This window comes from Gallinula chloropus (assembly GCF_964237585.1).
Source record: "Gallinula chloropus genome assembly, chromosome: 5".
NCBI classification, from domain to species: domain Eukaryota; kingdom Metazoa; phylum Chordata; class Aves; order Gruiformes; family Rallidae; genus Gallinula; species Gallinula chloropus.
The window spans coordinates 68011931-68029789 of NC_140090.1; the positions used below are offsets into that span (position 1 = coordinate 68011931).

A 17859-nucleotide genomic window follows, 5' to 3' on the forward strand; every position below is an offset into this window, starting at 1 on the left:
GCTAGCGAGGAGATCCCGCCGGGGAATAGCCCCTCCTCAGAGGCCGGGCAGGGCCGGCCACCCCGGCGGCCTCGCAGCGCCGAGCACCGCGGTGGGCCCCACCGGCGGCCGCGGCCGCTTTACGGCGCTGCCGGGGCGGGGCGGGGGCGGTCTCCCGTGACGCGCGGCGGGCGGGCCCGCGGGCGGGGCGGGGCGGGGCCGGTGCCGCCGCAGCGCAGCGCAACGCCGCGCAGCTCTGAGGCGGCAGCGGCGGCGGCAGCAGCGCCCGGCGGGACCTACCGGCTCCGTCGCCTCCACTCCGCTCGCCTCCCCCCCCCGCCCCCGCTCCGCCTCCAGCCCGCCGCGACCGGCTCCCGAGCGGGGCGGCCCCTCGGCGCGCAGGGGCGGGCGCGCTCGCCCGCCTGCCCCCACCGGTCGATATACCCCCGCGGCCGACGCCCCCATGGCCGCCCCGCCCGCCCCCCCGGCCCCTAGCGCCGGCGCTGAGCCCTGCCGCCTCTGAGGCGCCGCCTCCCCCTCCCCTCTTTCCCCCCCGAGAGAGATCCGCTGCGGGGATCCGCGTCCCCCCCCCCGCCTCCCGCACCCGCTCCTCGTCTCCCCCGGGCCGCGGCCGCCTCCCTGGGGGCGGCGGGAGGAAGGCCGGGGCGTGGGGCTCCGGCGGGCGGGCGGGCGGCGCCCAGGGTGAGCCCAAGATGGCTGGAGGCGGCGGCAGCGGGGGCAGGCGCGGGGGGCTCTGCTGAGCGACCCCGCCGGGACGGGACGGCTGGGCTCAGGCTCGCCCCGCAGCCGCAGCCCCTCCGCAGAGCCCCGCCGTGCGGGCGGGAGAGGCAGCAGGAGCGGTTTTGTTCCGGTGACTTTATTGAATTTTTTTAAATACCCTTTTTTTCTTTTTTTTTTTTCCTTTTTTTTTCCCCCCTCTTCCTTCCCCCCCCCCCCCCCCCCCCCAATTATTTTTGATGCGCCTCCGGTCTCCGTTCTCAGCAGGGCAGCTCAAAATGGCTGAGGGCTGACTCGGCTCTCCCGGAACCGCACGCTTCGGCCGGCTCCTCCCGGCTGCCCGTCGCCGCCTCGCCCTTTCCCGGCGGGGCCGGACCGGGGAAGCCGCGCCGGGGAAGGGCGCTCCGCGGGCGGCTCGGACGCCCGTCCCTCTGCCCCGGGACCCCCAGCTCCATCGCATTGTTGCCGTCGGGGGGTCGCGTCCCCCCGGCCGGCCATGAGACCGGGCTAGTTCGGATCCCCCCACCACCCTCTGCCCGCGGACGGCTTTTTTTTTTACCCCCCAGCCCCGGTGGGAAGTCCGAGCAGGTTGATTTGGGGGCCGCGGGGTTTAGATTTCCCCTTGGCAAAGCCCACCCTCCCTCCCATCCCTCTCCGGGAGCGTTGGAGGAGGCTGGGAGGGCTGCGCTGGGCTGGGGTTTGCTCTGAATGACCGAGCTCTCCCATTCAAGACCTCGCAATCTCGAAGCGGGCGAGAGGGTGGTGTTTTTTTTTTTTTTCTTTTCTTTTTCCTGTCTTGTCTTTTTTTTTTTCCCCTCTCCCCTCCTCCTTTTTTTTTTTTTCTTCTTCGCTGCTCCGCCGGTTTAGAAGCAAATCTCGGGGGCTGCGGAGAGAATTCGTTTTTTCGCCATCGTCATCGTCGCTATTATTATTATTATTTTTTTTTAATCTTCCTCCTTTTCCCATTTTGGATCTTAACCCTTTGATCTGTTTCCTTTAAAAGACTGATTCCCAACTCCCATCAGGGGGAGAGGGAGGAGAAATACAGGGGAGAAACCCCCCCCCTGAGCGAGCCCGTGCTCTCAGCTGTTAGCCAGGTTGGTGGGGGACAAAAGTCCCTTTAAAATATTGAATGTCAGTTGCAAACCTAAGAAAAGAAAAATCCGATCCAGAGTGCTAAATTTAGGAGCTTTATATGGAACTTGGACTCTGCTGCTGGATTTTGTATGGATTTTTTTCAACCTTTGGTAAGTTTCGATTCACCTTCTGGGGTAAAAAGAAACAAATGGCTTTTAGGGGTGGTTGAGACTTGGGGTTGTAAATCTTACAATACCACGTTGGGGGTTTTTAACCGTTCCCGTCGGGGGTTTTTTTGTTGTTGTTTGTTGGTTTGGGTTTTTTTGGTTTTTTTTTTTTAACGAAGCGACAAGGACGTCGCGTTTTTCTCGCTGGAAATTCCTAGAGTGCTGCCCTGTGGTTTATTTTATCCCCGATTTTTAAAATCTGCTGCGGTTTATTATTTCTCGCGCGTGCTGCGGGGAAGGGAGCCCAGCCGTTCACCCCCAGGCTTCCCGTTGCAGGGAGGACAGACCCCGGCGTCCGTCCCTAGACCCCACTGAGCGACCGAAGCGGGTGGGGGGAAACATCGCCAGAGGCTGCCGGCAGAGATGGCCGAGAATTGGAAGAACTGCTTCGAAGAGGAGCTCATCTGCCCCATTTGCCTTCATGTCTTCGTGGAGCCGGTCCAGCTGCCCTGCAAGCACAACTTCTGCCGGGGCTGCATCGGGGAGGCGTGGGCCAAGGAGTCGGGCTTGGTGAGGTGCCCGGAGTGCAACCAGGCCTACAACCAGAAGCCCAACTTGGAGAAGAACCTGAAGCTCACCAACATCGTGGAGAAGTTCAACTCGCTCAACCTGGAGAAGCCCCCCTCTGTCTTGCATTGCGTCTTTTGCCGCCGGGGCCCTCCGCTCCCAGCCCAGAAGATCTGTTTGAGGTGTGAGGCCCCATGTTGCCAGTCCCACGTCCAGACCCACCTGCAGCAACCCTCCACGGCCCGGGGCCATCTCCTGGTGGAGGCGGACGACGTGCGGGCCTGGAGCTGCCCCCAGCACAACGCCTACCGCCTGTACCACTGCGAGGCCGAGCAGGTGGCCGTCTGCCAGTTCTGCTGCTACTACAGCGGGGCCCACCAGGGACACTCGGTCTGCGACGTGGAGATCCGCCGCAATGAGATCAGGGTAAGTTGGACCTTTGCGGAGATGCGGGTTTGTCCAGCCCAGGGGGGCTGCCACACTCCTTGACCACCCTCTCCCCTGCCATGCTCATTCCCAAAACGCCTGTGTTTGTGTAGGGCCTACACAACATCCACCCTGGTGCTGCTCCTCCTCCGCCCGGTCCCCCTGTGGCGGACATGTTAGGTGGCCGCCCCAGCTGAGCAGTGACGGAGTCTGTGGGTGCCAGGGGTGGGGGGGGCTCCCCAGGGAAAGGTGTCCGTGCCATGAGGTCGTAAGAGCTGTTCAGCCTTAGGACCTGCAGCTGCTCAGGTCTGGGCTGTGCTGGGAAGGGTCTAGGGCTTGGGTGGTTTCAGAGGGGCTGTCTCCCCGGTTCCTGCTGGGGTATGGAGCTGTTTGGGGGAAGACAGAGGAGCTGCCAGTGTCCAAGGTCGAGTTGCCCCAAAATCGGGCACCCCGGGGGGGGACAAAGCAGCCACAGATGTGCACCCCGTCTATTGTAAGGCCTGTGAATGTCAAACTGCCGGCTCTTCCTGCTGCCTCCCGCCGGGGCCAGCAGCCACCATCCCCTTCCCCCCCGGCTCTGGGAGAGCTTCGCGTCAGAGATCTAGGGCTTCTCACTGGCGAGCATTTGCGCTTGGGGTTTGGCCAAATAATGGGGTTTTTATTCGGGGGCACAGGGCTGCCCTCCCTCCCTGAAGCAGCATGGGGCATAGCGGTGGATTCGAGGGAAAGCGAGTCTGTATTTTGCTCGTGGCCAGACCATCTGGCGCAAGCTTTCACCCCTGGCTCCTCAGCCTGGAGTTCATGGTGGGCATTTAACAGCTCTGCGGGCAGCCCTGCCGTGACCCCACCACCACCTTATTCCCCTTCCAAGGCCGCCCCTCCAACCCTTCAAAAGAGGCCCGGCGCTTGTCCACCGAATAAATATTTAACAATGAATTGAATGGTGATTACTGTAAAATGGGGATGATTTCCTGTGTATTTTAATGTTGCCAAAATGAGTCACCATTTAGCAATAAAAAAAAAGAAGTCATAAATAAAAATTGCAGTATAATTACTTTCCAATTGGATGGCCAGGCCTGGGAGGGGGGGCGGCTCTGTGCTGCAAGAAGCCAGCCTGAGCTCACAGAAAGGTTATTTTCCTCTCCAGGTTTTCTGGGGGAAAACCAGAGACCTCCGCGGAGGTGCCAGCAGCTCCGCCACACGCGCTGGAAGGGAAAAGACCCAGTCAGGCTTTTGGAGAAGCGCTTTTCTGCTTCTATTTATAGGGAGTCATTTTGGTCTCCCTCTGCCAGGGTGGGGAGCCACCCGAGGAGGGCTACATGGGGCTGGGACAGGGATTGCGTGTGCATTTCCCGGGAGCCTTAGCCAGGGACCAAAACTATTTTTCCAGGTCCTTTTCCAGGATGCTTTGATCTCATCTATTCCTGCTCTTGCTGCGTGGTTTTTTTGTTGTTGCTGCCGTTGTTATGGCTGGATGTTTGCTGCTCCTTGCGGATGCACGCTGCTAATGACCTGGCAGAAAGCTGCCACCGGCTAGGCTGGATTTTGGCCCTGGCGTGAAATTTTAGGGTATGTGGCCAGACACTGAACGCATCGGACAGCCGTATTGTAGAGCTGCACACTTATTTTGTGACCTTGGCCAAATCCCTTGGTACCTCCATTGCTGCGTTATCTTAATTTCCTTTCTCTGCGATGATAAGCTTGTCTCTTCCCGCTGGGCGCGTGGCTCGCTTGGGTTCCTACAGGCTGGGGCAATGGAGGACAGCACAAATCTGGGGGGTGGTGTGCCCAAAGGACACCCCCACCCCGCAGTTGAAGCGGTTCCTCTGTGAAGTGGCTGCAGTAGAGAAGAGCCCGAAGGAAAAAACCACCTGGCAGGTTGCTGGCCCTCCTGCATGGCTTTGGGCAGGTCTCTGGCTGAAAGCCACCCCTTGCCGGCCGGCAAGGTGACCACCTCTGCTCCTGAATTGGGATGCATGTGCTCAGCTGGTGACGGCTTCCTGCCTGCGGGAGCCAGGCCCGGGATTCCTGGCTGCTTGCTCACCCCACGGCAGTGAGCTGCTCTTTGAGCATCCCAGGGAAGGAGAGAGGAGGGAGGAGGGGGGGGGAGCGGGGGGTGAATAATGCTGGGCTTGGGAGGTCCGGGGGAGGCCGGGTTGTGAGAGGTTTGTTCCATGCGTGGCTCGCGTTTGGGAAGCCGTTAATTGAGAAATGAGTCAAAGTTTGGAGCCTCAGAGCCCTGTCCTTGGTGCGGGGAGCTTGCAAGTGTGTGTGGGTGCGACACCGACTCGGTGTGGCGGGGGTGGCCCCGAGGGGGGACGGAAGCCTGCAAGCACCTTCCCCATAAGCCCACCTTTTTTTAGCATTTATTACTCCGTCTCTGCTGCTGGCCCATCTTGGAGGGCATCCTGCCCCAGTCCAATTTAGAAGCGGAAAAGAGGCCTGAAACTCCTTGGGGACAGCACCAGCGCTTTGTCAGCTGGCAGTTGGGGTGACAGAGGCTGGAGGCGGATGTCTGCAGGAAGAAGGGGGGAGGTCTCTGCGGAGGTGTGCGCTTGGGGGGGGAGGGTTGAGGGAAGGGGACTGTTTGGCGTTAGGCACTGCGCAAACATGCGGTGCCCTGGCTCAGAATTGGTTGAACTTCGTGGTGCAACTGTAATACAAACAGTAAATAAAATATGTGGTTAATCTTTCTTTCGTGGGCGTATAAAGCGCTTACCTCCCCTTCCCCCCTGTGAGATGTTTTCTCCTTTGTTTCCTGTTTTTGTAATGCTTAAAGAGGAGAGGAAAAAAGAAAAAAGCCAACAACCCACCCTCTTTTTTTGCTTCTTGTCGTTTCATTTGTGTCAAGGTCTCAAAACGAAACACTTTTTTCTTCCATCTTTGCCCTTCTGCCCCAGCCATGCACCTCCTGCCTGCATGGGTGAACCTGCCAGCTCCCTAGCACGGGGAAGCCTGCTTCCAGGGCTGAAAAAGAAGTTGATAGATTGGGTTTTTTTCTTTTTTATTTAATATCATAACAGAGGAAAAATACATTGGAACACGGGTCAGGAAGCAGCAGCCAGACAAGGGGACTGCCCATGTTTGGCCCATCTTTGGGTGATAGAGGCCACGTATGGCTGAGACCCAACTGCCTGTCGTCGTCTGCAGGTGCCATCAGTTGAAAAAGGCTTAGGTAGAGGCTTTACTCCTGCTTGGGTTTTGTCTTGGGGAATGGAGGTAAGATTTCTCTCTGACCTAGGTTGCAGCATCTTTTTGGGAAATCAGCAGAAAAATCCCTCCAGTGGTTTTGAACATGAAGAGAGAGAATGCATGTTGTGCCGAGACGTGCGGGAAAATGTTGAGAATCCTCCTGTGGGCCTGTAGGAGCAGCCCCCGGCGCTGGCTGTGGAGCAGTGCCTGTTCAGCACATCCAGGGGTAAGGGACTGGGCTGATGAGTCCATCCACTCCTCCATCGCTGTGGGCTTGCTTTCTTGGCAGCATCCCAGATGAGCCCAGCTCAGGTGCTTTCTCAGGTATGGGGGAGAGAAGAGGTGAGCACTTGGTAGGAGCGCAGGAAGAGATGAATCCCAAGTCTGTATCAAACTCTAGTCCTTGGCCAGCATTGGGCCCAGGGCAGAGATGGCTGTGTGGTTTTCCTACCTGTCCCAGCTCTTTGCTTCTGTGATTCAGAAGCTCTAGGTCTCTAGAGGTAAGATATCAACAGCTTCTCTTTGATAGGTGGCTCTGATGCCAGAGACACCTTCCTGTTCGAAATGAGACCCATATCACAATCACATGCAGCCATCCACGCTGGGGAGATTTTGCTGGGAACCCAGCGAGCCCCAGCACTGCGGAGGCTGGGGTCGGCTCCACTGCCAGGCTCCTGGTGTGAGCTGCCGTTGGCTGTTTTACTCTGAAACAGGTTTGGTAACTTGTGATGGGCTGGATTTTTACAGGCTTACTTATTTTCCAGATGACTTGTTTATGAGGAGTGCGGCATGCAGCTCACTGGAGGCATTGTGAGTGCGAGTGCCCAAGTGTTCGAGTGTTAATTTAGCTCTCGTGACTGTAGATGGTGTGGGCTGATGCCTGGCAGACATTTCCCATGGTGCTCTTTGAACATACCTGGTCCGGAGATGACTTTGGCAGTAGGCCCTATGAAGCCAGAGATGCGCAGGTTCTCCCTACAGTCTCCTTCTGAGCCTCCACCAGCACCCCAAAGCTGAATTGCCAGCCCCTTCCTCCTTCCCAACCAGCCTAACCATAGTCTTTCTCTCCCCTAGCTCTGCCTGGTTCCTGCCCAGGGGTCTCGGGAGTCCAGTGCCAGGCTCCTAAATGTGACTGATCATTGTGCCCTGGGATCCTGTCAGTTGGCCAAGCTGCCGTGATGAGTAATGACTTCTTGGGCCTTGGGCAGTCACAGAAATCCCAGCACCCACCTTGCCTCACTTTCTAGGTCTGCGCTGTTGGCCACCATCGATCTGTCAGGCTTTGCTGTGCTGCATTGTCAGGGCAGCGGGGGATCTTGGTACAACCGGCAGCAGTCTGTGTTGCTGCTCTGCTGCAAACCCATGTGGGTTTTGCTGCTTGAGCAGCAGTGGCTATCTTGGCAGTTCCAAATCTTTGGCTGAACTGGGACGGTCTCCTGCTTCCCCAGAGTTTGCATTAAGGGGTTTTCCCTTCTGCTTTCCTGCTCACCCTGAGCATTTTCTTTGCCCTTAGCCCCTCAGGTTACCAGTGGTTTCTTGCTCTAGACCCGCAGCTGCGAGATGTAGAGTCAATCCGAAAAGTGACAGCAGAGATGAAGGACATGGGGAGGAAGCCTGGTGGGTTTGTGTGGGAGGGAGGGGGCTTGCATGGAGGGATGGCTTTTGTAGGATAGGAGCTGCAGTGGAGAATCCTCTCTTCCCACAGGGAAAAACACTATGTGGACAGGTGCTGGGAAGAATCAGGTGGAAGGGGAAAGGAGAGGTTCATCTGAGGATCTTGAGCTGCTTTCCAAGGAGCAGCAACAAATGATATCCCAGGCTTACCCTTGTGGTATGTAGGCATTGGCTGTGCTTTGCAGGTGGGGATGTCTGGGCACAGCCTTGCCCACCCGTGTCAGACAGCCCTGGCCAGAGAGCTTCCTGCCCTGAACCCCTCCTTGGCTGGTGGCTTTAACTGAGCCCCTGAGGTGGGGGTGTCCTGATCTGGTCTCTGAACCAGTGGATGAAAACCTAGCTTTGGCTGGTGGTAAGAGTGTAATAAACTTAGCCCAGACCCTCATTTAGTCTAAATCCAACCCATGATATTTATGTAAGTGTCATGTGGCTGCTGGCATGGAGGTGTGGAACACGCAGCTCTCTCCTCGAGCCTGTGAGCATGATGGAGAGGGGGAAGTAGGAAAGATGTGGAGTGCAGTGTGACACCTGGACTTTCCCCTACCTCTTAGCCTCATGCCTTGCACATGGGAGCCCGAGTGAGCCCTTCGAGGACTGTGTGAGTCCGGGGACCATCCTTCCCTTCCCCTCCTCTCTCTCTAGCAGAGCAATGTCTTCGAGCTCTCCTGTGTGCTCAGCTGAGCTTGGTCCTGACAGAGGGGGCCCACAGTCCCTCCGCTGCTCTGGTCTTTGCCTCCAGAGCTGAGAAGTTGCCTATGCCCCCATCAGAGCTGGGGAAGCAGAAGGAGGGGGGGGTGGGCTAGCAAAGGGGGTGGGAGGAGAAGGCAGATTTCCATGTCTCACAAAGGGCACAAGCGATCAGATTCGTGCAACTGCCCAAGAATAAAGAGGCTCTTACAGTGCTGGCTGCCCTGACCTCTCTCCTCTCTGCTCCAGAGGACAGCGTGTGACCACACAGGGATTTCTTAGCAGTGCTTTGGAGGGAGGCAGTGGGTTTTCTATCCCCAGATCTGTCTGCAGCTTGCCTCGCAGTGTATTGGCCTATTTTTTGCTTGCTACCTTTCTGTTTACTGGAAATCTTGGTATGCAGTGGTAATTTCTTCTTTTCTTCTCTTGAATTTCATGTAATTGTTTTGATTTTTTTGTTGTTGTTGGGTTTTTTTCAATCTGACACTGAAATGGGGCTGAGAGCAGCAGTGCTTCCAGAGCAGGGACAAAAGTAACCAGGAAACACAGGGCAAGAGAGGAGGGATCGACACGGAAACAATGAAATAGCCAAGCAAGGGAAGACTGAATGCTCAATAGCACAAGCCTTTGCAGAAATGCCTGGCTAGTGCAGCATTTTATAATCAGCTTCTGTGCTGGGCTGGCCTGCAACAGTAGTGTGATGGGGGAGGAATGCTTTGAATTAGCTGGATGCCAGAATTAATTCTGTCAGAATTCAAATGTACATGTATGTACAGATTTATAAATAAACACTTGGAGCTGAATTCTGCTTTGCCACGCAGGCTCTGGGGTAGAATCTGGTCTGGCCTGGCTTTTTTCCTTAAAAATTAAAAAATTAAAATATAGTGCTCTGGATCTGGGCTAGGTGCTGGTGACTTTGTTGGCTTTCTGCATTTATCAGCAGGCTCAGGAGGTGCTGGTTTGGTTGGAGTAAGGGGGGTGGCTCGTGGGAGTCAGAGCTGCTGCACTTGCTTGAGGTGGTAAGCAGTTTTCTGCAACAAACCTCTGTTTGCTGGTAAAGGAGATGGGGCAGATGCTGGGGAACCAGTGAGGAGGTGTGGAATGTGCAGGACCAGGGATGTTTTACCCTTGCCTTTCCTCCATGGAAGAAAGGCTGCTAGAGGCAGCCACTCCTAATTCATCCAGGAGAGCTATAGCCAGCGCTTGGGGAAAAGGAAGAAAAGCTGCTCAGTCCCAAATGTAGAGGGAGGGAGGGATATTTCACAGGCGTGAGACTTGGGACGCATGCAAGAGTTTTTACATATGTCCCCCAGATGAACTCGGGGAGGAGGTTTCCAGTCCCAAATCCTTTCTGATAAGGACATCTTTGGTCCGATCTTGCCAGGGGATCGCTGCTGTCCCTTCTCTGTCCAGTGATCCACTCGCGATGGTAGCACGAGCAAAGTTTCCCGGCTCGGAGCGGGGCCCTGCCACTCCGCAGCGATGCTGTCTGCGTAACGCACGCTCCAAGTCATCTGCTGGGATGCTGTACCAGCACTGGAAAAAGAATAAAAACAAAGCCCCAAAGCACTAAAAAACCCTGAACACGAACCAGTTTTATTTCTCTGTTTCCTCTCTTCCCCCTACCTGTCCTTTCTCAATTCCATGTTGTGTGGATGCTCTGGGGGGGGCCGTCTCCAGAGCAGGCTGGGAAGAGCCGAGCTGCGGATGGCTCCAGATGAGGCAGTTGGCAGGGAGTGACGTTCCGGATGGCTGTGTCTCTCTGAAATATGAGTAAACGTTGTCAGACCAGCCAACTGTATGATCCGGGGCTTGAGGAGGGCTGATCTGCCCTTTCCTCCCTCTGCCTGCCTCTCCCTGTGCAGGATCCCCCGTTTGCTAGGCATCATCCTGCGCTCTCCCTGCCTGGGTGACCTGGAAGCTTCATCCTAGAGATGGAGCTTTGGAGAAAAGGAAGGAAAATCCCCCACATCCTAATGGAGGCAATGTTTCTCCTTGCTGTACGACAGCTTAATCCAGACCCTCATTTGAGCCAGTTATTGTGTGGCTTTAAAACCCCGTCCCCTGGAAACCAGTTTCCCACCCCCTTCCCTCCCAGTCAGTCCTGGTCGATGGAGCTGAGCTCTGGGGTTTGGTGCTCGGCCACACGCAGACCCGGATTGATGGTGCTGGCGGGTGGGTGGATATTTTTGTGGCAGTGTTTTTTGCTGCTGGTTGCAGTGGTTGTTGGAAAGTCAGGGGGGTTGGTGTGCGCTGTGACGGGCTCCTGTGTGTGTGGCATGAGGGGAGAGAGGGTGATGAGAATGCAACGTGTCCTTCCACTCGTTATCCTCTTGCAAGCGGGGGGCTGCATCCCTCTCCCCATCCGAATCCGTGCAGAGCTGCCTGTTCTGCGGTGGGAGCTGCTTTTCCCTGCAGGTGAACTCTTCTGCGCTCAGACAAAGGGCTGGGGGTGCCGGTGCCTCCCTTTGTTCTCCTGTCCTGGTGCACCCGCCTCTGTCGGCAGAAAGCCCCTTGAAGCGTGCCTCTCAAATGGATGGAGCGGAATAAATGTGCCGCGAGGTCTCTGTCCCCATTGTGGACCCTTTGGGGATGGGGGGTGGTGGTGGTCACGCTCCCCCTTCCCTTGGGTATTGTGCTAGCCCCTTAGTGGTGGGGGTGGCCAGATCTGTGGGGGAATTACTGCTTCTTTCCAGCCAGCTGTACTGTTTGGCTGAGGCCTGGTGAGCCTTGTTTGGGTCAGAGGAGGTTTGGTTGTAGGGGATGGTGACAGATCCTGTCCCCATAAGTGAGTGGGAGCACATTTGCAGGTTATTTTCCTGCCTCTGCCTGCTGGCATCCTGGGTGTCAGGGCATCTAGGTGGGGGATGGAAATAGTGCCTGGTATGTTGTGTGAAGAGCACCCCTTGCCAAATGTGTCTCCCAAGGTTGTGAGCCCAGCAGGTAAACTATAGTCTGCTCTCTAGCCAATTTTGCAACATTTTACTTACAGCAGGGGAGAAAAAGGTCAGTTTGAGCTCTGCATTAACCTAAAGTCTGGTATGGGGAGTTGGTGTTACCCTGAAGTAGAGAGAAGCAGTGATGAGGCGACCTACCAGGGAATCGAAGTCTGTGACAATGTGGGGAAGCAATCCTGGGGACCCAGGCTTTCTTTGGTGGCAAGTACCAGCACCAAACATGGCCTCTGATAGCTGTCCCCACCCTGGCACTTCTACCCTTGGTCCTTCCTAAGGTTGGCTTCCGGCTACCGTTAGCATCTATGAGCACACATGGTCCTAATCTCCTTTATCAAAGTGCTTGTGCAGCAATCTGATGAACAGTAGTGAGGCGACCAGCGAAAGCTCAACCTTCCTCTGCGTGTTAAAACTGTCTGCTGGAGCCTTCCTTGGGAAGTGTTCCTCCTTCCCAGCGCTCTGCAGGAGAGAGAGAGAGAGAGAGAGACAGGAGGCATCCAAGAAGACAACCTTCACGTGCACGCTGCCTCCAGTAACTGCAAACACAGGCATTGTGGAAAACATTGTCTTTCCCAAAAGGTGGAGGCTGGGAGCGTCTGTCAGCATGGGTAGGAGATGGAGAAGACCAGGGGAGTGGGAACCCCTGGGGTGGCTATCGCAGGCATGTCCCTGTCCTTGGAGCAGTGTTCCCGGGCATCCTGAATGCTGGTCCTGCTGATTGCTTTGCATCCACGTTCTGCCTGGCACCGGGAGCAGGTGTTGGTGTTTTGAAGGTCAAGCAGGGTTTGTGTACCGGCCCCAAGGCACGGCTGTGCTAGCCAGCAGGTGAGGAGAAGCCACCGCAGAGCCAGGCTAGCAGCCAGGTTGGTTTGTGGGTGCAAGCTCAGCACGGGATGAGGAGCTGCTGTTGGTCTTTGGCTCTAGAAAATGGCAGTGCGGTCACCGCTAGAAATGGCTTCTCTGGTTGTACCCTGCACACTGGCACTGCCCCTCCCAATCCCCGTGCGGCCCTCGGCACATCCCGTAACCTCGGTGCCTCTGCCGCATCCTCTTTAAAAGAGGATAATGAAACTGAAAGGGGGAAGCAGCTGGGGGCACCTTGGACTGCTGGGCTTCATAAAGCACTGCTGGTCTGCTGGAGACCTGAGGAGGTGGATTTTTGAGTCAGGAGATTACATGCCAGGTCTGGCTGCCATCAGACTTCCTCAGGGCTGCTCTAGCATGCGCTGAGCCCTGCTGAGCAGCAGCAGCACGGCAACAGGGCTGCCGAGAGCAGATCCTCGGGCTCTGCTGGGCTCCTGAGTGCAAGCTGCGCTCCACTCTGCAGTGCTGGTGTGGGGAGAGGGCATCTGGCGAGATCCATCCCATTCGGGGATGGAAACTGAGTCTTGCATACAGCTCACACAAATCAGTAGGACTGGAACTGAGCAGAGCTCCCCAGGAGGATGGAGCTGGCTGGGGTCTGAGCTGTTGGGCTCTGATTGCCGAGTCAAACCTGGAAGATAAATGACATTTCAGGGGCCTCAGATCAATGATGTCAAAGGCTGGCCTATAATCAGGCAAGATTAAAAACCAATGACAGGTCTCCTCCTAGGAGCTGAAGTCAGTGTCTTGAAGAGGAGCAGTGGGACTTGCTCCGTTACGATTATTCCCTGGCAGTGCCCACATCCAGAACCCACATTCCTGGGCTCCCACCCTGCAACATCAGCAATTTCCCTCCTTCAATCAACATCGAGCAGGTCGCCCAACCCTCTTTCTTGGTCCCTGTGCAGTTGGTCCACAATGCTCCTGCCTTTGGGAGAGCGGTTGAGGTGAAGACAAAAGCGATGTGGTGTCCTGACTGCCAGCTGCTGTTGCTGCTGGAGGGATGAGCTGTGACTGCAGGAGGCAGAGGAGGGGAGGTTATGTTGAGGCTGTGGATGCCGTAGTGTGCTGCATGTTGTAAAGATGCTCAGCTTCAAGGAGAGGAGCCTGCCCATGGCTCTTGACTTTGTCCTGACTGTGTTTCGTTCACCTGTTTTTGTCGATTAACCACACATGGGCAGGAGGCCATCAGGCAGGACGTTTGGTTGAGCCCATTTTGGGGGTGCTGGCGTTTGAGCTTGTCACAAGGGCAGTTTTTCTCCCAGGTGGGTGCTGTTCAGGGGGCTATGACCCCATGCTTGGCTGGTGTGTGCTTCCCCTGGTCAGCAGCTGCCACAGTCTGGCTGAGGTGAATAAGTTGGATTAGTTTTATTTGCAGGAGCAAATTAAAAGAAATTGGAGTCCCTTGTTTCCTTGAAGGGGTGCATGCCCTGTCACACACAGCTCGGCAGAGCAGGGCCGTGCTGTAGCTCCTGTGAAGGTATCTGGGAAATAGGATGTTGTCTCTATTACCCAAGCTTAAGAGCAGTGAAAGGAGAAGGGGCCGTGTCACCTTCTGCCACTGCCCCTTGTGTGCACATGTGGGGAGCTGGAGGTGCTGGTTGCCTTTGCCCTGGGCTCCTCTTCCCCTTCCTCCTCACTCTCCCCCTTCCCTTCCCCTCCCCACCAGGAAGCTTGGCCTTTGTGTGAAGTGATGCCTCCTGACATCAGCGGGGCGGCGCGATTTCCTCCACAGTGGGGAGGGTGAGTGGGCAAGAAGAGGGGTGTCACACTTCCCAAGGGGTAACGTACGGTTATGGCCTCACTGGAGCACAGGGTGGCAGTGCTCTGGGGGAGGCTGTGGGGAGATGCTTGCCCCCAGCAGCATGGTGGTTTGGTACAGCTTTGCCTGCTTGTGCTGCTCTGCCTGAAATCACCATGCTGGTGTGTTGCTTCTTGCTGCCTGGAAGACTGATTGCTTTGGTAGCAGCTTTATTTGACCCCTCTAGGGATGCAGGTTTGGGGTCTGTATAGCTGAAGCTTGGGCATTGCTGGCTGTGGGGTCTTGCTCCAAAGTCAGCGGCCCAGTGCCTCAGAGCAGAAGCAGACGGGTTCAGAGAAAGGCAGGAGCAGAGCTGACGTTTCCTGTGGCCCAGGGCTGCACCTGAGCCCTGTGAGCATCTTGCTGTCTGTGCAGACACGTCACTTTGGCAAGGGCAGGGCACAGCTCGGCTGCGAGGGGGCTTGCGGGGTGCAGGCTCTTGGCTGCTCCTTGAAAAGGGGCTAATGCAACACATGGGAATTGGCCAAGTGCCTGCCAGCAAGAAGCCGTGGCTGGCACCTCGCCAGGATCGTGAGGGCCTCGCATCTCTTTAATTTGCGACGTGTTTACTGGCGCTTTGCAGCTGGCTGGCTGGAAACTACAGGTCCCAGCATGCTCCCTCCCATGTCGCCCGGCTGCTGGGCTCCCTTGGGAGCGTGGTACCACCAGGATTGTAGTCTTGGTGCTGCAGGGGTTTTGCTGCTGTGGAGAAAGGCTCTGGTTCAGCATTGCTGGGCAGAGCCAGGCTGCGAGACACGGGGCTTGCTCTCTGCCTCCTGCTTTCTTATCCTCTCACCACTCACTTGCTCAGTGCAAGACCCAGTTGGATTCTTTTATGTCACCAGGCTGGGGAGGGGATTTGGTCCTATTCTTACTCGTTTGCAACGTAAATATTTTGGTCCCGAGTACGTTGCTGGGAGCTGGGTGTCACGTTGAGGAGTGTGATTCATTCATGCTGTTGCTGCTCGGAGCACAATGAGGCAGCCTTGGGACTGGTCCCAAAGATTTCCTGTGATCACGGCTGGTGGGGAATTTGGGACGTCACGTTTGAGTAAGTCAGATCCCTCTTCATGTGATTCCTGCAAGCCAGAAGTGCTGTGCCATGCCCAGCGTGTCCTTTTCCTGCCACCCCCAAAATACAGCAGGTGCAGGTATTTTATATACGTTTCCAGAGGGAGCTCAGCTCTTGCCTTCCCCAGCTGCTGGCATGTGGAGATGGTTGCAGGGTGCCTGGTCCCAGCCAGCCTAGCAAATCGATGCACGTTCAAAACCTGCTGCGCGTCGGGAGGAGCCCCGGCAGAGTGTCCGACGGGGCAGCGCTGCACAAGCATCCCTGTGTGTTTAGAGGGACAACCCGAGGCAGGAACCTGGGCAGACAGGCCGGAGCAGTGGAAGGTGCCCCTCCATTCCTTGCTTCCACCGCTGATGCTTTGATGCCAGAAGGGACCTTTGCTCTCCCAGTTTGGTCACTGGTGCCACCCTCCGCTCCGGGTGCTTTGTCCTCGCCGTGCCGCTGAGAGCCAGGTGCAGGCTCTGCAGCACCCGGATTCGTTCTGGCATCCTTCGTTAGACGGTGTTTGTTCATGCTGCATTTTTCTTTTTGCTGGCTTGTTTGGACACGCACTGGTACATTCACGGCACTCAGGCAGTAACGTGAGTCTCTTTCCCATTAGGAAAGGGGCCAGGATTTTTTTTTGGGGGGGGTAGGGGGAGTCGGGAGGGCAGCTTCAGCAGTAGTTTCTGAGATATTTCCTTCTGCCGCCACACCCTGCATGAAAGAGCAATATCCGCGGCTTCAGCTGCTATCACAAGGCTCTGAACGTCTCTCTTTTAATATAGATTGGTATCATTTTGCATTTTAAAGTAAAAACACGCTGCAAGCTGCAGACAGCTGTCGGTTGGCAGCTTTGTTTGAACATCTGGTATTGCTGGGCTGCTGTTCAGCACGATCTAACTATGGGATTCATAAAGATTATAATCCGGGCTTTCAGATCCTCAACAGCCGCCTCACGGAAAGAAAACGGGGGAGAGAGAAAACCCAGCAGGGAGGAGGCTGAGGGGTCCTGGGCGTTCAGCAGGTTTTGGTTGTGGTTGGTTCCTTTTTGGGTGCAGAGGGGTGGATGGGCTTGCTGTATGTCACCTTGGCTGACCACAGGTGCTGATGGGCTGCTTCCAGCCTGCAAAACGCCGGGTGCTGGGGAGCTGTAGAAGTGCAAAGTCTGCTTTTTTTTGCCTTCTTTTTTTTTTGCTTTTGCTTTCTTTTTTCCTTTCTCCCCCTTCTCATTTTTTCCAACTTGTGTGCTGAATCCAGTTGAGTCTCATACTCCTCTGAGAAGTGTCTGGCGCTGGCGAGCTGAAGCAGCAGATTCTGCTGTGGCTTTCAGTAGATGTTTGTAACAGTTGTCTGCAACAGCGGGACTCGGTTTCTTTTTCTTTAAAGTAAGTGATGGAGGAGCCAAGGCTCAGAGTAAACATCTTGGCATGTCAAAACCTCGTTTCCAAGAGAAATTGAGCCCTCTTTTCTTCAAGCAACGGGAAGGGTGAGATAGCCACCTCTGTAAGCCCCATCCATCCCTCTGTGATCAGGCACTTTCCTTGGCACCTTTGAGAATTAAGCAGCCTCTAAGCCCCTAACGGGTTTTATAAATCTTGTTAGTTGATCTGCATTTTTGCAAAGCTCTTTGAATCCAGCCTATTGGCGCATAAGTCACCTTGACTTTCCGTGAGGCTTTGACTCCCAACTCACTTTCAGGCTCCATTTGTCAGTTGGAGGTGCACAGAAAACATCCCCCTTATCTTTATTAGAATAAAAAAAAGCTGCCTGGAGAAATCTAGCTGCGCTCTAGTTGGTGCAAGCCAGTAATAGAGGTGCATATAAACCTGTTCTGCCCTTGTTTGTGTTGATTTAACTTACCAGTACAAATTAAAATAGCCTTGAGCGGTTGGAAGTTTAACTAGATCAGTTGGGAGGAGAAAAAAATAATAAAATCATGGCCTTTAAATCAAAGCAGGGTTTTCTTTCCTGTGCTGCCAGAGCCTGGAGAGGGGCTTTGTGCCACCTCCACACCAGACCCCTCGTCTCTGGGTCACCAAACCAGACGCTGATGGAGCGTGTGGCTGCAGGTCATTGCCTTTGCACTGTGCAGCGGTCTCGTGGCTGGCATGTGTGGGCACATGTGGGTACCGCTGCGGCCACTCAGCTATTCAGTGGTATCTGAGTTCCCCCAAGAACCTGCTTCTGCATCCAGGGCTGAGCTCTGTCCAGAGCAGAAACGAGAAATTAGGGGGTAGGAAGGGGAAGGGGCTCTTGTTCAGAGCTCAGGTCCTCCTGTTGCGGGGCTGAGCTGTGGCAGGTGCGGAGTGGAGGTCTATGGGTAGGAGAGAGGCAGCTTGGCCTGCAGTGGGAGGAAGGGTGGAAGAGGCTGGCTGTGTTTCACCCCTGCAGGGAGAAAGCTCTGAGATCACACAGGCCAGCTGGATCTTGAATCCAAGATGTTTGTTTGGAAGAAGGAGTGAGGGTTTCTCAATTTTGCAGGGGCTGCAGATGGGGGTAGGTTTGCTGCCAAGTGATGGGAGTGGGTCTTTGCAGGATGGCTGCTTTTGAAGGCAAGGCATCCCGCCAGCTGCGTTTTGGGGGTGACTGGCCGGGACCCTGAGCTTGCAGCACATTGGGAAGATCTTGGGATTCAAAGCCAGACGAGGCTGGGACAAGAGCAGATCGAGGCAGGATCAG

At 55.7% G+C, this 17859-nt stretch overlaps 1 protein-coding gene across 1 annotated transcript; it reads left to right on the top strand.

Moving 5' to 3' along the window:
- Positions 1–1893: 1893 nt before the first annotated feature.
- LOC311192214 (E3 ubiquitin-protein ligase TRIM8-like) lies at positions 1894–8770 on the top strand (the record flags this gene model as incomplete). The annotated part of the gene is made up of 5 exons (XM_084264638.1): positions 1894–1964; positions 2298–2954; positions 3068–3129; positions 7660–7763; positions 8757–8770. Exons 2-5 carry the CDS (start codon positions 2385–2387, stop codon positions 8768–8770), a joined length of 750 nt encoding a protein of 249 aa, XP_084120764.1. The 5' UTR covers positions 1894–1964; positions 2298–2384.
- Between the last annotated feature and the right edge of the window lie 9089 nt (positions 8771–17859).